The sequence below is a fragment of the Trachurus trachurus genome (genome assembly GCF_905171665.1).
Source record: "Trachurus trachurus genome assembly, chromosome: 15".
Classification (NCBI taxonomy): Eukaryota; Metazoa; Chordata; class Actinopteri; order Carangiformes; family Carangidae; genus Trachurus; species Trachurus trachurus.
In genome coordinates, this window is record NC_139906.1 from 17,126,392 (window position 1) to 17,147,438 (window position 21,047).

General features: G+C 41.0%; 3 protein-coding genes across 3 annotated transcripts in view; all 3 read right to left on the reverse strand.

Annotated features, from left to right (window-relative positions):
* slit1a (slit homolog 1a) overlaps positions 1–6,572 on the reverse strand; it is an 86,315-nt gene extending 79,743 nt beyond the window's left edge. The window contains exon 1 of the mRNA XM_083988090.1: positions 6,357–6,572. Within this exon, the coding sequence (XP_083844216.1) occupies positions 6,357–6,565 (209 nt within the window). The 5' untranslated portion in view covers positions 6,566–6,572. The remainder of the gene's footprint in view (positions 1–6,356) is intronic.
* Positions 6,573–12,210: 5,638 nt separating this feature from the next.
* LOC310997761 (rho GTPase-activating protein 19-like) lies at positions 12,211–16,633 on the reverse strand (the record flags this gene model as incomplete). The annotated part of the gene is made up of 11 exons (XM_083987553.1): positions 16,581–16,633; positions 16,079–16,332; positions 15,722–15,802; positions 14,971–15,180; positions 14,598–14,824; positions 14,401–14,487; positions 13,755–13,820; positions 13,178–13,399; positions 12,990–13,085; positions 12,641–12,754; positions 12,211–12,216 (listed from the first exon to the last, which is right to left on the reverse strand). The coding sequence occupies exons 1-11, from the start codon at positions 16,625–16,627 to the stop codon at positions 12,211–12,213; spliced, it is 1,410 nt and encodes a 469-aa protein (XP_083843679.1). The 5' UTR covers positions 16,628–16,633.
* A 1,130-nt stretch (positions 16,634–17,763) lies between these two features.
* On the reverse strand, positions 17,764–20,664 carry LOC310997762 (pyrokinin-1 receptor-like; the record flags this gene model as incomplete). The annotated part of the gene is made up of 7 exons (XM_083987554.1): positions 17,764–17,768; positions 17,856–18,236; positions 18,392–18,569; positions 18,652–18,873; positions 19,456–19,661; positions 20,275–20,371; positions 20,515–20,664. 7 exons carry the CDS (start codon positions 20,662–20,664, stop codon positions 17,764–17,766), a joined length of 1,239 nt encoding a protein of 412 aa, XP_083843680.1.
* Positions 20,665–21,047: the final 383 nt, after the last annotated feature.

A 21,047-nucleotide genomic window follows, 5' to 3' on the forward strand; every position in this document is an offset into this window, starting at 1 on the left:
GGGATCAGGCAGTACCATCCAGGCTCAGAGAGAGAAAGAGAGAAAAAGAGAAAAAGAAAGAAGAGAGAGAGAGAGAGAGAGAGAGAGAGAGAGAGAGAGAGAGAGAGAGAGAGAGCAGACCACCATGACCAAAACAACACACTCTTAAACCCAACTGGAACGCTTCTATCCACACCAAGAGGTCAGATTTCTGCTCAGCTTGAACAAAACATTCCCTCTCCACTGAAATGTGGCTTTCAGACGTGCAGTTAAGGCCCTCAACTGTACATTTTTAGTACGTGAGTGTGTGTGTCTGTGCCAACGAGCGTCTGTGCGTGTGTGTTTTCTGTGTGTCAAGACTATGTCTCAGAGTGTTTTCCCAGCTCATGGGCTCCTCAAGGGCTATTTACAGTTTTGATTCTGCTCAGTCAGGCCTCAGGAGCAAGATTACTGATAGGAAAGGTAAACATCAAGCTGATCCCACACATGTACTGCACACACACACACACAATCCTTGTTTAAACCTTGACCTTGCATCTTGCGGAGCCGCTCTGACATATAAACATGCTACAGGTAAAAGTCAGGGACCCCCCAAACCCAAGCATCTGTCTCTTGCTGTTTTTACCTGGCCTTCACACTACAACAACCTTGACAAGGGGGAATAGTGTCTTTTTTTCCCCCAGTAGCAGATGCTGCTGTAAGCAAAAACAGGACAGATAGCAAGAACCACTGGGAGATGGGAGGAATGAGCCGGGGAAAAGACAAGGGAGGAAAGTAGCACCCAGACACTTTCGGACCAAACATAGATAAGTTATGACACTCTCTCAGGCCGAAGTGAATCAATTAAACATCTGTTCTGCTGTGTGTTACCACCACAGGCCTGAGAGAGAACACACACAAGACTGTAGTAGAAGCAGAGACTTAGAGGTCTTTCATGGTTTGTACAGTATCTGTAGTTTGTTCAGTGGCAACGCTGAGGTTCTGTTGTGGCTTTGAGCCCCGTGTGAAGGCACTGAGGCTGGATGAATGTGTACTTTGACTGTAACATGTATGACGTGGACAAAACATCTGCTCTGCCACATCTATTATGTTTCAGTTATTCCACACAGAACAGTGAGACGACGTTTGCCTGACAGATGTGCGCGGATGTCTGGTAATTTCATGGATGCTGCATGTGCGCCTGAATCTGTCTGTTGATCCCGAAGAATAAAGAGTCATTCTCTGTGCGTTTGTGTCTCCCACTGAGCGCACTGATGTTTACACCCATCTATTTCTTGAACATGATCGGCTCATGTGCTAGTAGAAAAATTCCACTGCAAAAAATAAGTCAATTTAAAGCTGAAACCAGTCTGATTGCCACAGATTATGTGTTAATACAGGAAAAGCATCAGCTACTGTTTCAATTCAGAGAAAATTACGAAATGCATTAAAAGACAAACTTAGAAAATAATTGAAATATGAACCAATTTCGGAAATAATTTGAATTTGCATGCCAAAGTAATTTCTTTTCATGTTGAAACTTGAATTATTATTTTTATTTAACAGTATGGAATAATTCTGCCGTGGGATAAGAAGGTTTTTACTTTATTTCAGATTCATATTAATCTGTTTCAATCGTTTTTTTTGAAGATTGAAAATGACTAAAATCATCATGCATTACAATGTTGCAATGAACACAGCACTAACATGATACACCCCTCCATCTGGAAACCTGTCCATAATTTCCTCTCAAACTTGTATCACATCAAAAGCATCTTGACTAGCGTGAAATGTGGGTTATGAAGGATCAGTGTCAGGAGAGTGTTCATCGATTTAACACACACACACACACACACACACACACACACATACACACACAAACCACCCTCTTCAATCTCTCATTGCCAGCTTCTTACTGGTTAGCCAGGGGGTTAAAAGCAAAGATGAACTTCCGAGAGATGAAAGGTGATCTAGGTAGGTTCTCTAAATTCGATTTTCATGGTCTGCTGAGATACAGCCACTCTTAGACAGGCATGCAAAGCAATCATGCATGTACACTCACATGTGCACACACACATACACACATCATCATCATCATATATAAGCGTGACAGATATGCACAAGAAGAAAAAGTGCAGGCTCTGGTGTTGGGTTAGGGTTAGCGTTTTTTTTTTGACACACGAACATGCACGCACTCACACAAGCCACTGCTGGGGTCATTTCTTAGCTCTCATGAGTGCAATCAAACACTTCCATAAAGTAGCTGTGCTCATCAGGAGAGCGGGCCAGTAGGTCTGAGGTGTGTTTAGACACACAGCAGCTGGCTTTGATGCTTTGCAGCCTGTCATCGCTTTGCTTGGATAAGCAACGCTGGCTCTACATGTATGTATAACGTAAAAAGTAACGCATGATGCGATAGATTAACTATTATCTCATCTGCTGACTAGTTTCTTGATCAATGTATTATTTGTTTGGTCTCTGAAACATCAAAAAACAGTGCAAACTGTACTTATCCTAGACCTCAAGTATTATAGTAATGTCATCAGATGTTTTGTCTTGTCAGGCAAATACATAAAAACTCAAAACTATTCAATTTACTTCCATGTAGGTGAGTTATCACATAATGAGAAAATACAGTACCCACAGTCTATTTCCTGGAACTGTGTTGGGCAGCAGACTAACAAAACAAATACTAAAACTGAAAACACAGCCAGAGAGAGAAAGATGAAGTCCACATCAGTCTTCAGTGCAAGAGGAAAGACCACAGCTGTGTTGCACAGGCTGTAAATTGAACTTACTGAGTCCCAGGCCTGTAATTTCACAATCCTACACTGAGCATAAACATTCTCTGAATGATCTTCATTCCAGGCATTATCACTCCTCATGGGACCACTGGCTACGAGGATGGATATATTAAGAGTGTAAAAAAGGACCTGAATGAAATTCATTCTGCCTCAGGGTTAGACCTATTTAGCCCTTTATAATAAAAAAACATAATCTCGTTTATTCATTCATTAGCTTTGTGGTCGAGTTACAAGACTCTTCGCTCCTCTGCGCAGTAATCCCTTCATTAGTGATTACCACCTCAGTTACTGTGCCAGCCTCGCCTTGAAGGATCTTCTCATCCTGCTCTCAAACCCCCCAGCTCCACCCCTCACCCCACTTCTTTGTCTAGTCACATAGCCAGAGTTGGCAGGTAGTGGGCAGGCTGTGTTCAGTCTTGTCAGGGTAAATTATGGATCAGGTGGCCGGTGAGCTGTCAGTTGTACCAGCTATGTGCCGGTGCCAAAAACACCACAGGCATTTCCCTGGCACATGCACACTCACACACGCACACACACCTCCCACCTACAACCACCCCCCAATACATATACATGGTTATCGAAGCGAGGGAGCCCCTCGTCTTCAAACACCACCAACCCTCATGTGTTTTCATCTAGCATTACTTATTCACTGCACGCATGTACAAACACATATGGAGGCACATGGAGGCGCAAGTTTATGAACAAACACAAGTTAATGTCAGATTTATACAGGCACACACACACACACACACACACATATGGTGTGCAGCCTCCACCTCCTCTATTCTGGAAGAGCTCCAACATACCCCCAAATCTCAGTACAGGGTATTTTCTGGCACAGAAAACCCATCATCAATACACTGGCTTTTTGCAATTAGGCACACATACACAGACACACACGCTCTCTCTCACACACACACACACACACACACACACAGCATTTGCAAATCAACTCATTCAAAGATGAGACACACACTTAATCTGAGCAGCAGCAGGGCTGTTAGGGAGATAAAGCAGTGAGAGAAAAGCTTCAGGTCTGGTCAATACCTGTCTACCTAAAAGCTTAACTAACACCTTTTACTGTCGGTGTAAAGCCACTTTAATCAGCCTTACAGATGCTGATGTTCTCTCAGTGCAGTCTGATATCAGTGTGATTACCATGTTAATGTGATATTTTGCCACAGGAGATGAATAGAGAATTGGCCTGGAGACAAGGGAGAAGAGAGGCAGGGATGGAGCCGGAGAGAGAGAGGATGGATGCAGAGAGGGAGCAGAGAGGGAGCAGAGAGGGAGCAGAGAGGGAGCAGAGGGGGAGGGAGCGGCCGGTGGCCCGTACCAGGCAGCCAGGGTGTGATTTTAACACGTGGAGCTCGCAGTCTCATTACAGGCTTCAGTCTGAGCAGCGCAGGGGTCAGACCTGATCCAAACCCAAACTGACAAGTGCAAATGGGATTCTGCTGTCTGTCTCAACACCCTCCGTACACACACCCCACCCCACAAACACACACACATTCTCCAAAAACCAACCCCCTCCTTTAACACTATTTATCCCCAAAAAAACCATCACCTCTGCATACAAGAGCACAAACACACATATGCATTCACACTGATATCCATAAACATGAAAAACCAGCCTATCAAAGTGAACCGTTTCTACTTTTTTTTTTTTTTTTTTTTTAGCTTCCTCTTAACAACATCTGCAAACTATCTCCTCCTTTTATAACAGTCAGTTGAGAACATTTTTGCAACATTACACACTTCAAATCTTTGTAATTTAAACAAATAAAAAACTTGTGAAAACAAGGACCACCAACTTCTGAGCCTATTCTATAAGAACTTGACTTGACTTACTCATTATTCATTTCTGACCTCGGTGGTCGTTGCACAATTTCATTCACATGACCACATATTTTTCAAACACATACACATAAATCTAGCCATGCACATGGGACCACCGTGTGGGGGCACGGTGGGCTGCGTTGACTTGCACAACCACCTTGATGAATCACCCTATATAATGGTCTGCAAAAGAGGAGAGCCTCTATTGTTGCATAGTACCACTCTGTGGAGACTGACTATCTTCTATGTGACCTACACACACAGTTAATACATGCACCACCACAGCCACACCAAAAAAAAGACAAGGGGGCAGTGACCCGGGAATAAATTGCCCATGACCTTTATACACATCATGTTTAATGTGCAGCTCCCTGAGTGTGCTTGACGTGCTTGAGATGTTACGGCGATAAAATCCTCTGCTGTACATGACCGATGAATGCACAAACAACTTTCAACACAAAAATGCTCTTGAGTGAAGGGGCAGAGTATATTTCCAGTGTGAATGGCCATTCATGTAAAAGGAAACCACAAAATGACCATGTTTCCTTTCTGCTTCAGTGTTGAACCAGCATGTGCACATATGCAACCCGGAAACATGCAGACCGGCAGGCAAAAAAAAAAAAAGGTGTTCTTAGAAATTAAATATGAAAAGCATAAAATATGCAGCCAGCTCCCACTATGCCAACGCTGCCTCTGACACAGGCTTTCTCTTCTCTGTTCCCACCGCATGTTTTATTCAGACCTGATATTCTAAAAGCTGAAATAGAACAATCTATTTCCCCTTGCACTCCTCACTTCTGATTTACTGATGAATATTTCAGAGGAATGTCAGAAAAGACAGAGAAACTCCAATCCGCAACTCGGCTTCTGCCTCACCTCTCCCTCTTGCTTCCCGCCCCCTCCCGCTCCCCCTCACTTTACAAGACAGCTACGTGATCCTCGTGCAAGACTCACTTAAGTAGCAGATTTGCTTAATTTTCTACATGATTTAACAATTTGTGGAGTGAGTGTTTAGGGGGACTGAGAAGGGGAGAGAGGGGAGTCCTCGGCCCAGGAGTGGAAGAAAGTGAAAAGGGGTGGGGAGAGGGGAAGAAAAGAGATAAAGAGAGGCACAGTGCTCAGGACAGGACTCCTGATATGAGTGGAGGAAACATATTAACAAACATAACAGAGTCTAAAATAAACCCAGACCAGGCAGTAAATCTGGTTCTGTCTCACAATAATTTAAGATTTAAACTTTAAGTCAAACTTTACTTTTAAAACTCTGAAATTTAGATCACATTTTAAAAAGTGGGGCAAACATTTGACTTTATATTATTTGAAATGTATCTTATATCAGGAATTTGCTAATATTATAAAATACATGTAGAAAGCATAAACAAGCAGGTAAGTAAATTGTGGACATATGTGAAAGGCAAACATCTGCTCCTGCTCTTTCCAGTCCCTCATGCCTATTTATACCTGACTGGAATGCCAGTGAGTGAGTGACTGACACATACGCACATATAGACACACACACACACATGCACACACAGCTTTACAGGCAGAGCTATTGTTCTCCTTCAGTCTAAGCAAAGTCATGTGCACTTCTACAAGATAGCAAGGAACCAGAAAAGAAACATTGAGAAAAGCAGACAGAGGGGACACACAGTCAGGGAGTTTCTCTGTCTCTCTCACTCTCACTGTCTCACACACACATGCGCACATACACACACACATGCACACACAAGGAGGTAGAGTACAGATGGTACTCACAGTCTTTCAGTGTTGCGGGGGATACTCCTTGGCATGGTTTTGAGAGCCAGTCCATGGCAGTCTACTGTGGTGCCGCTGCAGGCACACAGGGCTGGGCAGGCACTGGCGTTGCCCATGAGCAGGGCAGAGAGCATCACCACCCACATCCAGAGTGGCTGCCTGGCCAACCTGCCCATGCCTGCCCCAAAACAGCTCTCTCTAACGGGCATGTTCACCACCCTAAGCAGCCTGCTGCTCTTCTCTTCTTCAACAATCCCCTACTTCTCTCTATCCACCTTTCTCTCTCTCTCTCTCTGCTTCTTTGCAAGAAAAAAAACACAAAACAAACCCAAGAGTCCTGCTACACCTCACGAGTCCTCTGAAATAATTTGATATGTGTGGTGAATATAAATAGAAGAAAAAAAACTGTAACAAATGCTAATATTTTCCTCTCAGCTGTGAAGCAAAGAACAAATCCTTTTTGATTTCTTTTGATGTAGGTTTGATATCCACCACAGTTTGCTGATGTTAAAAAAAAACAGCTGCCTTCGTTCTCTTAATTTTCTCCTTGCAAACTCTTCTCTCTTGTCTTTGTGGAGTTGCAGTGCTCTGGTCTGCACACGTCTGCGCCTCTGTCCTCCTCTCACTCAGTCCCGCTCCGCTCTGCTTGCCTGAAGAGAGAGGGAATAAGGAAAGAGCAGAAAGAAAAAAAAGCCAGTCTCTTTCTCTCTCTCTCTCTCTCTCTCTTACATACACACACACACACACCAGTCATCCATCACAAGGATCTACAAATAGCAGAGCCCCCGACTCCACCCCTACCCCCCCCCCCCCCCCACACACACACACTCCTCCCCCCTCCTCACACCCCAACCCACCCCACCCCCCCCACCAGAACCCTGCCTGAACTCACTCTCATTCTCGAGATCCTTCTTTCATTCCCTTGATTCTATTCACAACACAAATCTACACCGACCTATCTCTCTGTCTTTTTCTGTTTTTATTTCACTCACTCCACACCCTCTTTTCTTTTTCTCTCTCTCTCTCTCCGGTTTTGCCTCCAGACAAACCCCCTGGAGAGAGACCTAACCTGCATGACACTGCATAACCCCTGCCCCGGAGGGATGAAGCTGTGGGGAGACCGGGCTGTGTGAGTGTGAGCGGTGTCTGCGCGTGAATGTGAACATGTAACGAAGGAGAATCCACTGGGAGAGAGAGGAATCAACACCTCAGTCCTTGGAGGCAAAAAGTCGGAATAAATAATCCGTAAGTGTGGGTCTTAACATGTAGATCAAGTGTGGCCACACACACACAGAAGCCGCACCAGGGAACTGGGGTGAAAACACACACACACACGCAAATATTCATGATCTGTTGGGAAGGCAAACCACAGCCATAAAAAGTAAGTCAACACTATATTTTAAGCACAGCATGGGCACAGGAGCAGAGATTATATCCTAATATATACAAATGAAAAGACAAACAGCTACACTCATAGCCATGCCTGCTCTGTTATTTAGATTTATAGGACACAGATCTTGTCTTAATGCCAGGACCATGCATTCCCTGAAGTGGATTCAAAGTGTACGGACATAAACTGGACTGTGTTGAGAAGGGAAAATTTAATGATAAGCAGCATCTGCGGCCCATTATTTACTTTAAGAGGAATTCATAATAAATATTATTTTGCAGTGGCTGACATTTAGTTGAAACAGTGGTTGTATATTACAGTCCAGCCATTGTCGACAGTGTAATTGTAGATCTCACGAAACTTTTCTTAATTCGCTTTGATTTGCAGTTTGTGGGACTAGAACATCAGTGCTCTGGACGCGGGTAGGAAACGGAACCTCTCATATTTATGTGTAAAGTCCAAAGTTCATTGTTGACAGTTTTCCACACGATTAAACAAGTGACAGTTGAAAATAAAGTACAGAAAACTTTGAGAAGTTACCAAGGAAGAAAGAGGAACAACAGGCACTTTTTAACTTCTGTCCCTGGAGCACTTTTTTTTTTTAATGTGTAATGATTAGATCCTGGGTATTTGTGAGTCTGCATGCTGATCGCCTTCTTAATGAGGCACTCTTGATTAACACTGAATCAGCTGATAAAAGGCACAAAACCTATAACTGAGACTTTGGTTTCTTTCCTATACATACTAGTTTCACATCTCCTCATGTGAGGTGAGTCGAAAATCATTAGTAAGGTCATGGTAATGTTTCACGGCAACCAAGGAGGTAAGGATACATTAGTGGTTTAGTGCCATTTAGCAGCTGACTATGAATCATGAATGATTCATAGATGCTTACAGAGATATTCACAGATACTTGGATTGAACGGAAAAAACAACTAGACTGATTTTCATAGCATCTGTTCTGTTTTTCTACAACTTCATAAATGATTCTGATTCAGTGTCAATCTGAAACTTGTTCACTTCCTATATAAGTAATAGTAAAGTGTCACCAAAAAACAGCTCAGCTTTACTTGGCTATGTCTCAGTTAAAGCCACTTGTGAGCACACTCACATAGACCTAAGAACCCCATTCACTTTAACTGACAAAGGCACAGAGAGATCGAAAAGAAAAACAGGGAGGGAAGATGCAAGCAGAAACATTTGACTCTGTGTGCATCTGCTTTGCTGACTGACCAACTCACACAAACATGTGCACATGGCTGTTTGCGCTCATGCAGGTGTACACACAAAAATACACGCCTCGGAGAGAAAAAAAGCTCCATCTGTGCCAGTAAAAGTGTCAGTGCAGTGTAGATCTTTCCTCTATGAATGGCTAATTAAAGAGGAGACAGTGGTGTTTAGCAGTAATGGGGGGTGGGGGTAACGTCCCTCCTCTCTCTCTCTCACAGAGCCGTGATAGGAATGCGCACAAATAGACAACAGGAATTATTCTGCTGCTCTCAAAGCCGTGGGAGGACATGGCAGCAATTTACAATTAGTCTGGGAGAGGAGGGTTTGCAAGACATAAGACCGACACCAACAACTGACTGAAAGTGAGGAACGAACAGCAATTAATGAGGAATAACACCCAGTTTTTGAATTCAAAGTGCTGCCGAACACTGCGGGGCAAAAACAAATATCTTCCCACAGCCTAAAGTTAGAAATAAAGTTCATCAGGACCGCACTGGCAGCTGCTCGAGGCTGAATAGGGGAATGAATCGGTTAACGTCTGAATGCTTGCCGCAACAAAAACTGAAATGTTTTTGATAGCGAGAGAGGAAGAAAACAGACACAAGCCAGATCTGGCATCCAGAAAATTCCACAGAAGGTTATTTGTATTTCACTCTCAGAAGAGCTGTGCAAAATCCTCCACTGTCCAAGGAGTGTTGAAAAAAAGATGCAAAAGGATTTTAACTTTAAAATGAAGTGCTTTTATCTTTTATCAAAAACGGACTGTTTCTAGTATTTCACAACAGTTCTTGACAGAATTAGCTGCCTCTGAAAGGAATTTTAGTGCATACACTTAAAGCAAAATCAGATCCACTCATCATATATGCTTGTGGGTTTGTGTGCACACCAGTTAATGTAAAGTTGATTACAGTATGTCTGACTCATGTTACAGTCATCATGCTCATTCCATAGCAGGAATGCTAAATAAAACCCCTCTGGAGTTTTGGCTGTAAAACAATACTATTCCTATCATGGAAGCTGTCTGTTGTATATTTACAGAACATGAGAAAAAGCAGACCCATTCTCACAGATGTTTACAACATATACTTACAATACCAAACATGCATTGACATGGACACCATAATGACACACTGAGACATTCCTCCTATTGTGGAGAGCTGCCTCCACTCTTACTATCCACCCACTCACCATCCAACTCTGTAAAATAAGTTCAATTTGGGCAAACCTTTTACAGCAAACAGCAGCAACTTGGGCAAGTTTTATGTTTCCCTTTAGTGGCATTTAGGGTACTTCTCTTTATTTCTATTAGTCATGTTTTGTTCCTGAGCTCCGAGATGGATTTAATTTTCATTTAATTTTGTTTGGCATCTCTGAAAATTTCAGTGTTTTTCTTCCATTGGCTTCTTTGCCACAACAGACACAGCCCAGTTCATGTCAGTGATTTGTTGACTCATTTCTGCTTGAAGGACATGGAGACATTTACTGAGATTTACTGGGAGACAGACAAATCAAGATTTATTGTAACTGAGGGAACTATTGAGTATACAAATAAATGGGTTTTATCTTTGCATATGCCCACTATTAGTTACTTTTTATTTTCATAATAGACTTCCCATATTAAACAATCTAGGAATAGCTAATAATGGATGTCTCATATTGACACTTGTCCCTCTCTATGCAAATCTACTTTGACCAATTCAAAAGGGAACATCTCCGTGTCCCTTATTATTTGCAACTAAACAGCACCACTTTGTGGCTAAAAGTGAAATAACAACTGCAGACGACTGCCCCAACTCCATGAAGGGCTCAGAAGGGAAAACAACAGAGCTAACCCTAACCCTTTGTTTAGGAGATGTTGTTATACCTGCTGGAGCACATATTCTGACATGTTAAAGAAAAGGACAAGTACAGAATGCAGCTTGATGTTTTTAATAACAGTGAGTTGCATAGCTTCACAGCAACATCAATGTCATATGTTTACATTGCCAATTCAGTTGATCACATTATGGTTAAACCGTAACAGCTTGGCAGAGTGGCCACTTAACTGGACACTGCTACTGAAAGTAAGACAAAAGGAGATTTTAAAAGTGGCTCAAATTCTCCCACAATGCATTTGGGTTGACAACCCTCAATGCTACAGTACAAGGCAGCTGAATTATTTTCACTTGCATCCAGTAACCCTTGAAAACATGAAAATACACAATAAAATTTTGAAAACAGTTAAAAAAAACAAAAAAAACACTTGCACTAACAGTTGAATAACTGAAAATATATGTTGCATATAAAGCTACAAAACTGTTTACAATGTTGCATAGTAAAGTAAAGCCTGAGAAAAACTAAATATATAAGATTCAAAACGAACAAACCACCCAAAGTTTAAAGAAGCAGTAGTTTAAAGCATCACAGTGTTGAGCTGATGTGGGGACAGAGACATAAATATTTATATAATCTACACAACTGGTCCTTTGGTCTTTCACTCTTAATGTCCTATCTTCCATTTTTCAGGCTCCATTAGGCTTTACTCCCCCAGTTTACTGACACTCGCATGGGCCCTAAGAAGCTATTGGGAACTTTTTGGGGTTGGGGGCCGGGGGATAGAGGGGGTTGTTAAATTAGATATATTCACTTTAAGGCACATCTCTGAATACAAGACGTTTTTTATAAAAGTCTTGACCTTACTAAACTTACCACAACTTATAAGCAAATTTAACATTTAAATATAAAAGCCTGCACATCTCATACACTGGAAAATATACTTAAAATATCCCGATGACTGATAAAAAATAAATACAATTAGGTTTACAAATTAAATAAAACCATGTTTCAGTATACGATAAAGCTAAATACCGACAAATTCACTAATGTAACTACATGTCATTTGCATCAGCATTACAAATGGGCAAGGAATAAGGAACTTAAGAAAATTGAGAGATTGCATTGATATAGAATAAAGCATGCAAGATGAGTCACTTTTGTCCACCAACCCCCTTTACGCCACTTTGCTCAAGTCAAACTTCTAGACTGCATCACTGTGGCGATTTCCTTGCTACCTCGATAACCTTTAAGACTTCAACTTAGTTTTTGAGAAAAATGGCTCAGTTGAGATCTAAACATGGCGTCAAAACAAAGCAGAACAGTGCATCACACTGTTTATTTGCGAGGGTCCTCTAATGAATTATCTTAACAGTTAGAGTTGTTTCCTTAGTTGTGAAGAGTGAATTCTTTTAAAGATGATTAATCCTGGAGGAGATGGAAACAAAAGAAAGAGGTCATTTTTAAGGCTTTCAGTGGAGAACAGACAAATGGCTACAAGCGCAGCCGTGAAGAAAACTGGTTGATGACAGTTTTAGGAGTGAACCATGATGTCCCACAACTGAAACATGACATTTTGTTTGTTTTTCATTTAAATAAAAGACATCTATATTTCTCTGTTAACATCATAATGGACTGTGATCGACAAAGTTTTCAAAGTTTCTGAATTTAACTTTCTGTTTTGTTCCACCAGCAGCACTTAAAATCTCAGTCAGCTGTAGCCGATAGGAATTACAGTGGTAGGTGATGGTTTCAAACAGTGAAGATCGATTGCTCCTATGTATGATATCAAGAAACACAGTAAGTCATTTAAGAAAAATATTTTGTGTGTGTAGCTAGGTCTGGTAGTCACCTCTTCACAGCTGGTGTTTTCTGTTCCTTGGCCATCGAGCGAACTGCTGCGCAGAGGGCTCTGCAGTCTGCTGTTTTCTTTCTCTGACAATACTTGGCTTCCCAACACCTTTCTCTGTTTTGTGAACAAAGTTATTACAGGGAGATAAATGCCACTGTAGAGGACTGTCTAAAGATTCCTTGTTGATTTTTCATCAAACACAAACACGTATTTCAGCAAAACACAGTCTATATGGACGCATACATACGTATGCTTATGACCTTCAAACACATTGAACACAACGCCTTTCATCATAAAACATCATTCTGCTGATCAATATACTCTTCAGTGGGACAAAAGAGCAACAAACCTTGATCATTCCACCTAAAGAGCGTGAACGCCAGTGTTTCCTGCTGAAAGGTGTCCGAGACTCAGACGAAGGTGTCAGCAAAGGCTGCTTTTCAAACTGCACACAAAAACACACATTAAGGGGCTGGTTTGCAGATCTTTGTCTAAATGTTATTTCTCCTCACAGTGAAGTAGGATGAACAACTGCACCTGTCTGATGAGCTTTTTCTTTTTGGCAGACTCAGGCATGTTGTTGACCTGCTGGTAGAGCTCTCTGAGGGCAGATTCAGTATAAGTCTGAGTCTCAGATGACCTGGCAGAGCACGTGCTGCTGACCTCACTTTCAATTGATCTCATGAAGGGAGAAGAGGGGGCAGCTGACTCTGCAGCTATCGGCCCACTTTTGGTCCCAGAGCACAGCGTTGAGTCATCCTAGAAAGGTCAGCCATAACATATGAGCAAATTGTTGTTTCACTGACACTGCCAAGTATTTTCCAAGGGACACAACCATGAGAAAATGTGTATCGATTCGAAAAAAAGAAAACAGTCAATATTCCCAGATTCTATCTATTCTAGTGTAACAGCCTCTGCAGGTTTTGTATTTTGACATGATTAACAGCCAAGATTAACCAGACATCAAAGTTACTACGTTCAAAAGTTAGCAAAGACTTGTGTGAGTCTTAACAATGGCTTAATACCCACTGTCAGTATAAATACATAAATGTAATATAGTGCTAACACTCTTTTCATGGTTACAAACTGAAAGAAAAGGGGCAGAAACACTCACCTTTGATTGAAGAGATTTTGATCCTGTGAAGTATAAGCGGGCATACTCTTTGATATACACAGGTGCCTTCAATGAAAGTAAACGTGTACATTAAATCCCCTGCTGGCAGATGATTAAGAATGAATCCAGGACATCATAAATTTAGACGACTGGTGTTTAGAAATTCATGACCCTGTTCTCACCCTTACATAGGACTTATAGAAGCTGCCAATTTTCGACTTGGACGGGGGTATTGTGTTTAATATAATAAATACATATTTAAATCATATAAATGAAAATATAAAAAAACAATTGTCAAAGTCTAAAAGGCGGCTGATTGCAGGACACTCTGAAACAAAAAAAACCCATAGCCTTTATTTATTTTGCTTTCATATGTAAATTTGCACTCTCTTAACCATGTTTGTATTTCTTGTAACTGTAGCAACACCACTTCACTTCACAGTTCATCGGAGGCGAAGAGAAAACGCAATTATCGAATGAAATATTCCAACTGTGGAGGAGACATCTAACCTGAAAGAGCTGTCTGTGTTTTGTTTTTACATGAAAGTAAAGTTTAGTACAGTAAAAAGCAACAACTGAAAATCACGTTGTTTGACATTTCAAAATGTACATCAGCTGCAGAGACACAGGATTTAAAGCTACTTACCTTGAACAGTTTTTGTGAGTGTCTGATGAGGAATGCTATGCCGTTGTTCAATGTCTCAATGTTTCCCTGCAGATCACTTGCCAGCACCTGCAACATAAAAAACATAGACAAATAAATGAAAGAAATTTGTTAGAGCCAGGACTTGGTTGACTGAAAACAACTTGGAAGGTTGAATATAATGAACCAAAGGTCTTTACATTTTTGGGCCAGATGATGTGTGGAGCAAACATAGTGGCTAGATTGAGTGCAGACATCTTGTTGACTTGCTGATTGCGTGCGGTGTGGTACAGCAAGTCCAGCAGCAGCTTCAACAGGCTGCGATTGGCTGGTGGGAGCAACATGAAAAGCAGCTGGAAGGCCTCAATCTGGCGCTCTTTGTCAGGTGCATTTGTCTTGTTCCCCTTATCATCAAAGCGAGTGAGTTCTGGACACAGCAGATAAAAAAATTGTAACACAAATTAAGTGGACCACTACAATGTTCTTCGACTGAGTATGACAGACGATTCCTTGATTTTCAAATAAAATATAACTGAAGCCATGACAAGGATGTGCGCAAGAGTCAACAAACACCTCCTATCTTCAGGTGCACGTGATAGTGTCTGTGAGTGAGCAGAGGCTCTGGCAGCTCTCCCAGGAAGGCTTTCAGCAACGTGGCCGCATCATTGGGGTGGAAGTCGCCAGTCTCTAGATCTATCTCTGCCCCAGCATTCAGCATCTCCCTCAGGGCTGCCTGCCTTAGGCTGTGGCCAGGCACACGGAACAACCCCTCCAGATGAAGGTCTGTGGGGTGGAGAGAAAGATGGGGAGAGACAGCCGATGGGGAAAGGGAGGGGGGAAAAAGATGCAGTGTGTCGGCGAAGACACACAGTTGAGGAGACACAGGAGGACAAAGACGCATAAGTGAGGAGAGAGACGGAGTGAATGAAATGGAAAGAGGAAGACAGAAAGAGCAAAGTGCTTTCAGATGAATTATTGACTCAGGCATTTGCTCCCAGTGTCCACTTTCAGTGAATGACATCATAACTTTCTAGAAATAAACCATGACCTCATAATAATTCACTGCTGCACAGCTAAGTTAAAGTACAAGTAGTAATACTCAGGATGCCTGCCTTGACACTTCACAGATCCGATTTTTATGAGAATTAAAGACACATCATTAAATCGGATCATTCATAGAGGTGTTTTCTGACAGATGCTGTCTTGGTTAGGGATTTGTCCTCTAAGGTCACAAGCAACATGTATAGTCAATATATCACAAACTGGTTGTGTCCTTCATGTAGCATTGGATGTAGGCTATTAGAAGTAGATATGTGATACTCACTTTTACTCAGGTATTCAATGAGCTGATAGATCTGCGCTATTCCTTCCTCAGTTAATGGTGCACCAAAAACCACTCCTTTGTCTGAAAGAAATCAAATGACTGTTTGACACCGATTGTACCCATTGCATGTGCTAATTAGCCCATTGCACCCATTATCTAATTTGTATATTAATTTAATAATTTGAAATCACATGGACAATAGCCCCATTACCCTATAACAGGACAACTTTTGAAATGAATAAAAAAGAAAACGTGTGTTAGATTCACAAGGTTTACTGAGAATGAATCAGTGATGAAGTGATTAGTCGATTAGTAAGAAACAGAATATGCATTTGGCTAAAACACTCATAGTCTAACCTTTCCGCTTAAGGAAGTTCAAGGAGCGTAAAAAGCCAGTGGAGGAGGGCACCCGCGCCTCAGACTCTCCGGTGAACTGGGCAAACTCATCCCCTGGGAGGTCGACGAGCCGAGTGATGTTACAGAGTATGAGATCGGTGAAGGCTTGTGGATGCTCGTGTCTCAGCCTCTCCACGAAGAAATCCGGGTTAAAGATCACAGGCTGGCTTGCGTTAGGCTTTTCCTCGATGTTGAACACATTGCATTTTGTCCCCCTAGTCACACAGAAACACAGAGACTCAGCCGGGGGTTCATCAAAGCCACGGGACTAGTACATAAACATTTTGAACAAATACGCCACCCAAAGCTAGGTTGGCTAACGCTAACACGTCGAATAATGACGTCCAATATCGAAGAAAGATATGTAAATATCAAATGAAACGAATCGTCTCCGCAACCGACAGTTTACACTTTATATTTCTAACTTGTTAAATTGTCGAAATGATAAAAGAAAAGTTGTTACCTTCTGTCGAGTTTGTGATTGTTTTGGGGAACACTTTCAGCCGCCATCTTCGTTTTGAATCTTCCGCGGTCTCATCTTTAGTCCCGCCCACTCTATTGTGATTGGTGGGTACGACAACGTCATCAAAAAAAAGGGGGGAGGGGGGTGACATCCCTCGCACAAAGGCTCTCATACTAGTTGTACCAGAGTTGTAGTAATAAAGGGCCGCCCGGTGCGGGATTCGAACCGTTGCTGACTGCAGCCAGGACTGTAGCCTCTGCATATGTGATCTATTACTATTTTGTTTCAAAAAGCAGCCATGTTATGTGTAATGAACATGGATGTATAAAAGAACCTATAATAGTAGGCTACATCCAGTATTAGGAAGCAGCTCTCATGTCTTGCAGGAATAGTGTGATTAAGATTGCGGTGTTGGTGTTGGTGAATCACCATAGCAACCTACTAATAATGTATTCAGCATCAGTAAATTATGCATCCTTTTTTTTTTGCATTTGGATTATACAGTCCTTGTTTTGTTTTGAACTCATTTGACAAGCTAAGAGGAAAGGATAGATAGATAGATAGATAGATAGATAGATAGATAGATAGATAGATAGATAGATAGATAGATAGATAGATAGATAGATAGAGTAGAAACAGTAAACAGTAAAAAATATATATATTTATTTCACATGCCAAATACAATATAAATAGGACCACTGTTTTTGCAACATATGTAAACTTAAGCACAAAACAGTCTTTTGAAGCAATAATGAAATAAGGCATATCATCACTAAACAAGACTGTCAGTAAACATCACTTGACTCAGTCAGGGTGCTATCACTTAAACAAATAGTCTACTATTAACCATTTCCTGTGTCCGCTAGATCAAACAAACAATTGGATCATTAAAATTGCAGGTAAATTCTAAATGATCGAATTCTAATCTATATGTAGGCTACATACCACATTGTCCAATATTTTCTTGGGGAAATTGGAAATTACATTCACATCTAAGCTGTGAAGCATGACATATTTCTAGCTGAATAAAGTATCTGAAAGAAGATAAATGGAACAGGAAAACCAATACGTTCTGTCATAACAATAATCACACAATTTCCCAAAAATGCCATTAGGCCATGGCATCATAACACTGAGAAACTTTTACAGCAATAAAGAAAGGATTTTGCTTTTGACTGCTATGTTATTCTGAGAGGAAAACAATCACAATTCAGAGTACATATTGTTGCAGCTCAAACTGAAAGGGGCTTTCGTTTCTATCTCGACCCCTCTGACCTGATTTCTCAATAACTGCGCGTCTCTCTTTGCCCACCTTCTCTCTGGAGCATTTACCATTAATCCTCTCTCTGGCGGTTGTGCTTGATTCTTCACTAGAGGATCTCCGCCACAGCCAAGACATGCTCCTGTACGTCCAGAAGCACTGAGGCCTGAGCCTACTCAGAGTCCTCCAGCAAGCTCTGCGAAATGTGTGGGAGGAGATACAGAAAAGCAGAGGGTCCAGAGCACCATTGATATACCACAGGGGAAGTGACAAGTAAGACTTCAGGATTGTGTAGACCGATAGGACGGTGTCTGACCACACAACCACGTAGACCTGCATCAGTGACGAGGCAATGTCCGGAAAGTTGCAAACAAAAAAGGCCACCACGACTGCACCTGGAAAATAAAACATATAGGAGATGCAGTTTAAGTGTGCATCCTCCAACTGACTGCAATATATCAGTTTGATTACTTTGTATTCAGAAGCATATTTGGTCTATGCACAACACCATAAATGTATGACATCTCAATCTTAATTTTCCATGGCTCACCCATGAGTTTGAGAGCTCTCTTTTCATTTAAAAGCAGCTTTCCATTCTGATGACACTGAACATCTCGTCTTCCTTCAGGATCAGGATACGTGAGCCCCATGTTTCTCCTCTGACGTCCATTCCTTTTCAGGTAGAGCAGGATGAGCACATACAGAGTAAAGATGGAGATCAGTGGGACCTGTGGTTGGAGAAACATGCTAAGTGCCAGAGTTTGGTATAGAGTAAAGTAAATACAATCTGTTGAACAGCATTTATTTCACCAGGAAGAAAACTCCTGCTCGCAGGAGTAAAGCTCCTTTGTAGAGGTGTGCAGGATCAGGCTCTGTCATCTCGCACATGGTGGAGACATGGAGGGCTTCTTCTCGTGTGGTGGCTGTGTAGTCTAGGATACAGGCACGTGCCTGATCATAAACCAGGGCAAATGGCACTGCTGAGACCAGAGAAAGGATCCATACTGAGAGAAGGCATGGCAGCCGAGATTTCTTTTGGAAAGGAAGGAGAGAGGGACGTTTCATTTGTCAGACTTTGTTCAGTTGTATGAATTGAAAACCCAAGTATGAGGCATTGTATTATCTTCAATAGTTTTTCTCCTCTGTGGTGTGAAACTTTTTTGTGATCATTGCACCCCCTACATGTGTCCAATTCGCATCCTAATTTATTATGCATTTCATTCTTATTCACAAATATAGCACTGGTTAAAGTAACCAACTCTGGATTTTCTATCTGACCAGATTCAAATCATGTTGCTTCCAAAGAATATATTTGAATTCCAAAAATGTATGCAGTACATTGTTTGAATAAGAACATTTCCTGTGATTTAATACATCTACTACTCTTCATGTTTATATAAAATATCTCATGCAGTTTGTTCTCAGAGTGAAACATGAACACGATTTACTTTCGGGGGACAAAACCTTACATCAAGCCAAAGTAAGACTTTTGTGGTCAAATATACAAAATGCTTTTAGTAGACATTTCAGAGTGTTTTTCATTTTATGTCATACTGTAGTGACTACATCAGCAGAACGCTATTAAGAAACTCTGTTTGCTACTCTGTACTGCACCTTTAGGCTGGAAACAGACCACATTGTGTGGCAAATGGCTGCATAGCGCTCAGTGGTGAAGGCCATGATGACCCAGCTTGTGGTGGCACAGTACACTTGGCGGACCATGAAGTAGACCTTGCATACAGCTTGCCCCAGGCGCCATGGGTAACTTTCCCAGTAATACCGATAAAGAGTGACAGGGATGGTCAACAGCTGCAAAATGTCTAAAATTTAAAGACAGAAGAAGATGGACATCATTTAGCAGATTCAAACTTTAGGTTTGAACACCACAATGTAGGTGTGGTGTTTAAAAAGAAGTTCAAATTAATTAGGTATGGCTAGGGTGTTACGCACATCCAAAAGTATTTCACAGGTGCTGAATCAAGAAGGTTAAACTATACAAAAAGGACAAAAGTTTGTCTTACTTTTTGTCTATCCATCATAAATAAAAACAGATTTTAATAAATCTACTCAATATGAGATGAATTAGGCCTATTATTTGCTTTCGGTGTGCAGTATACAGTATAATTTTGCCATACTTAGAATGAAATGGAGTGAGAAACAGCTGAAATGCTGACTAACTCAGATAATGTTTTATATGACATGACTTAAATAGATTTTAGGGAACAGGCTTGAAAAGAATCTAGATTGAAAGTGAAAACCTGAATTTCAACTGTATTTTTTACTAACTGAAAATGAATGAATAAAGTTAAGTTCGGCCATAATCAAATAGTTCAATCAAAAGCATAATTATAAATCCAATTTCACTCTCCACATGATAAGAACCTCAATTTAATATCATCAGATGGTCCTCCATAAAGTAAATATTGGGTCTACCTGATATCACCAGGCTCAGCAGATAGAAGCGAATGGCACTGACTCTCATGTGAGCATCCATGAGCAGGGTAAGTATGCTCACACCATTGAATAAGACCTGTTGAACAAAGCAGCATAGTTGACAATGTGGAAAAACAGTATATCATTAACACACCCTATCACTTTTACTATGGTTTATTGCTGCAGTTTTATTTGTATTTTATGAACCACTCTTTTGGAAAGTAAATTGAATTTTCATACGCCAAACAAGAAGATGATGGTGTAGAAGATGGTCATGGGGACAGCAATTGCCAGAGGCTCACTCTTGGTGGCACCAATATTGAGCTGTGGCGTCTCACTTGGGCTGACATTGCAGGTGAAGAGGAATGAAATCTGCTCAGAGAGATTCATCATCTGGCAGCTGACTGAAAGCTATAAAGATTTATAGAAAGACAGATTTTAAATTCCACAACAAAAAATGGTTATGCTTAGGCTAGATCAAATTAAGATATTTGGGCATAATTACCATATACTTAAATATATTGTCTAATTAATAATTAATCATTATTATTTAGATCAGAATTATACTGTATCAAACATCATTGTTTTTAATTTGTCTGTTTTTGAAAGAATGCTAATACTTTTTATGGTATTGGGGAAAATAATAAATACAAACATCTAAAATAACAAATATCAATAAATAACTAAATAAAAAAAGAGGAGTGCATTAAGCAGCAGTGCAGCCAGCCAGGAAAATATAAGAGGTATTCACTTTGGACAAACTAAATCCTTCA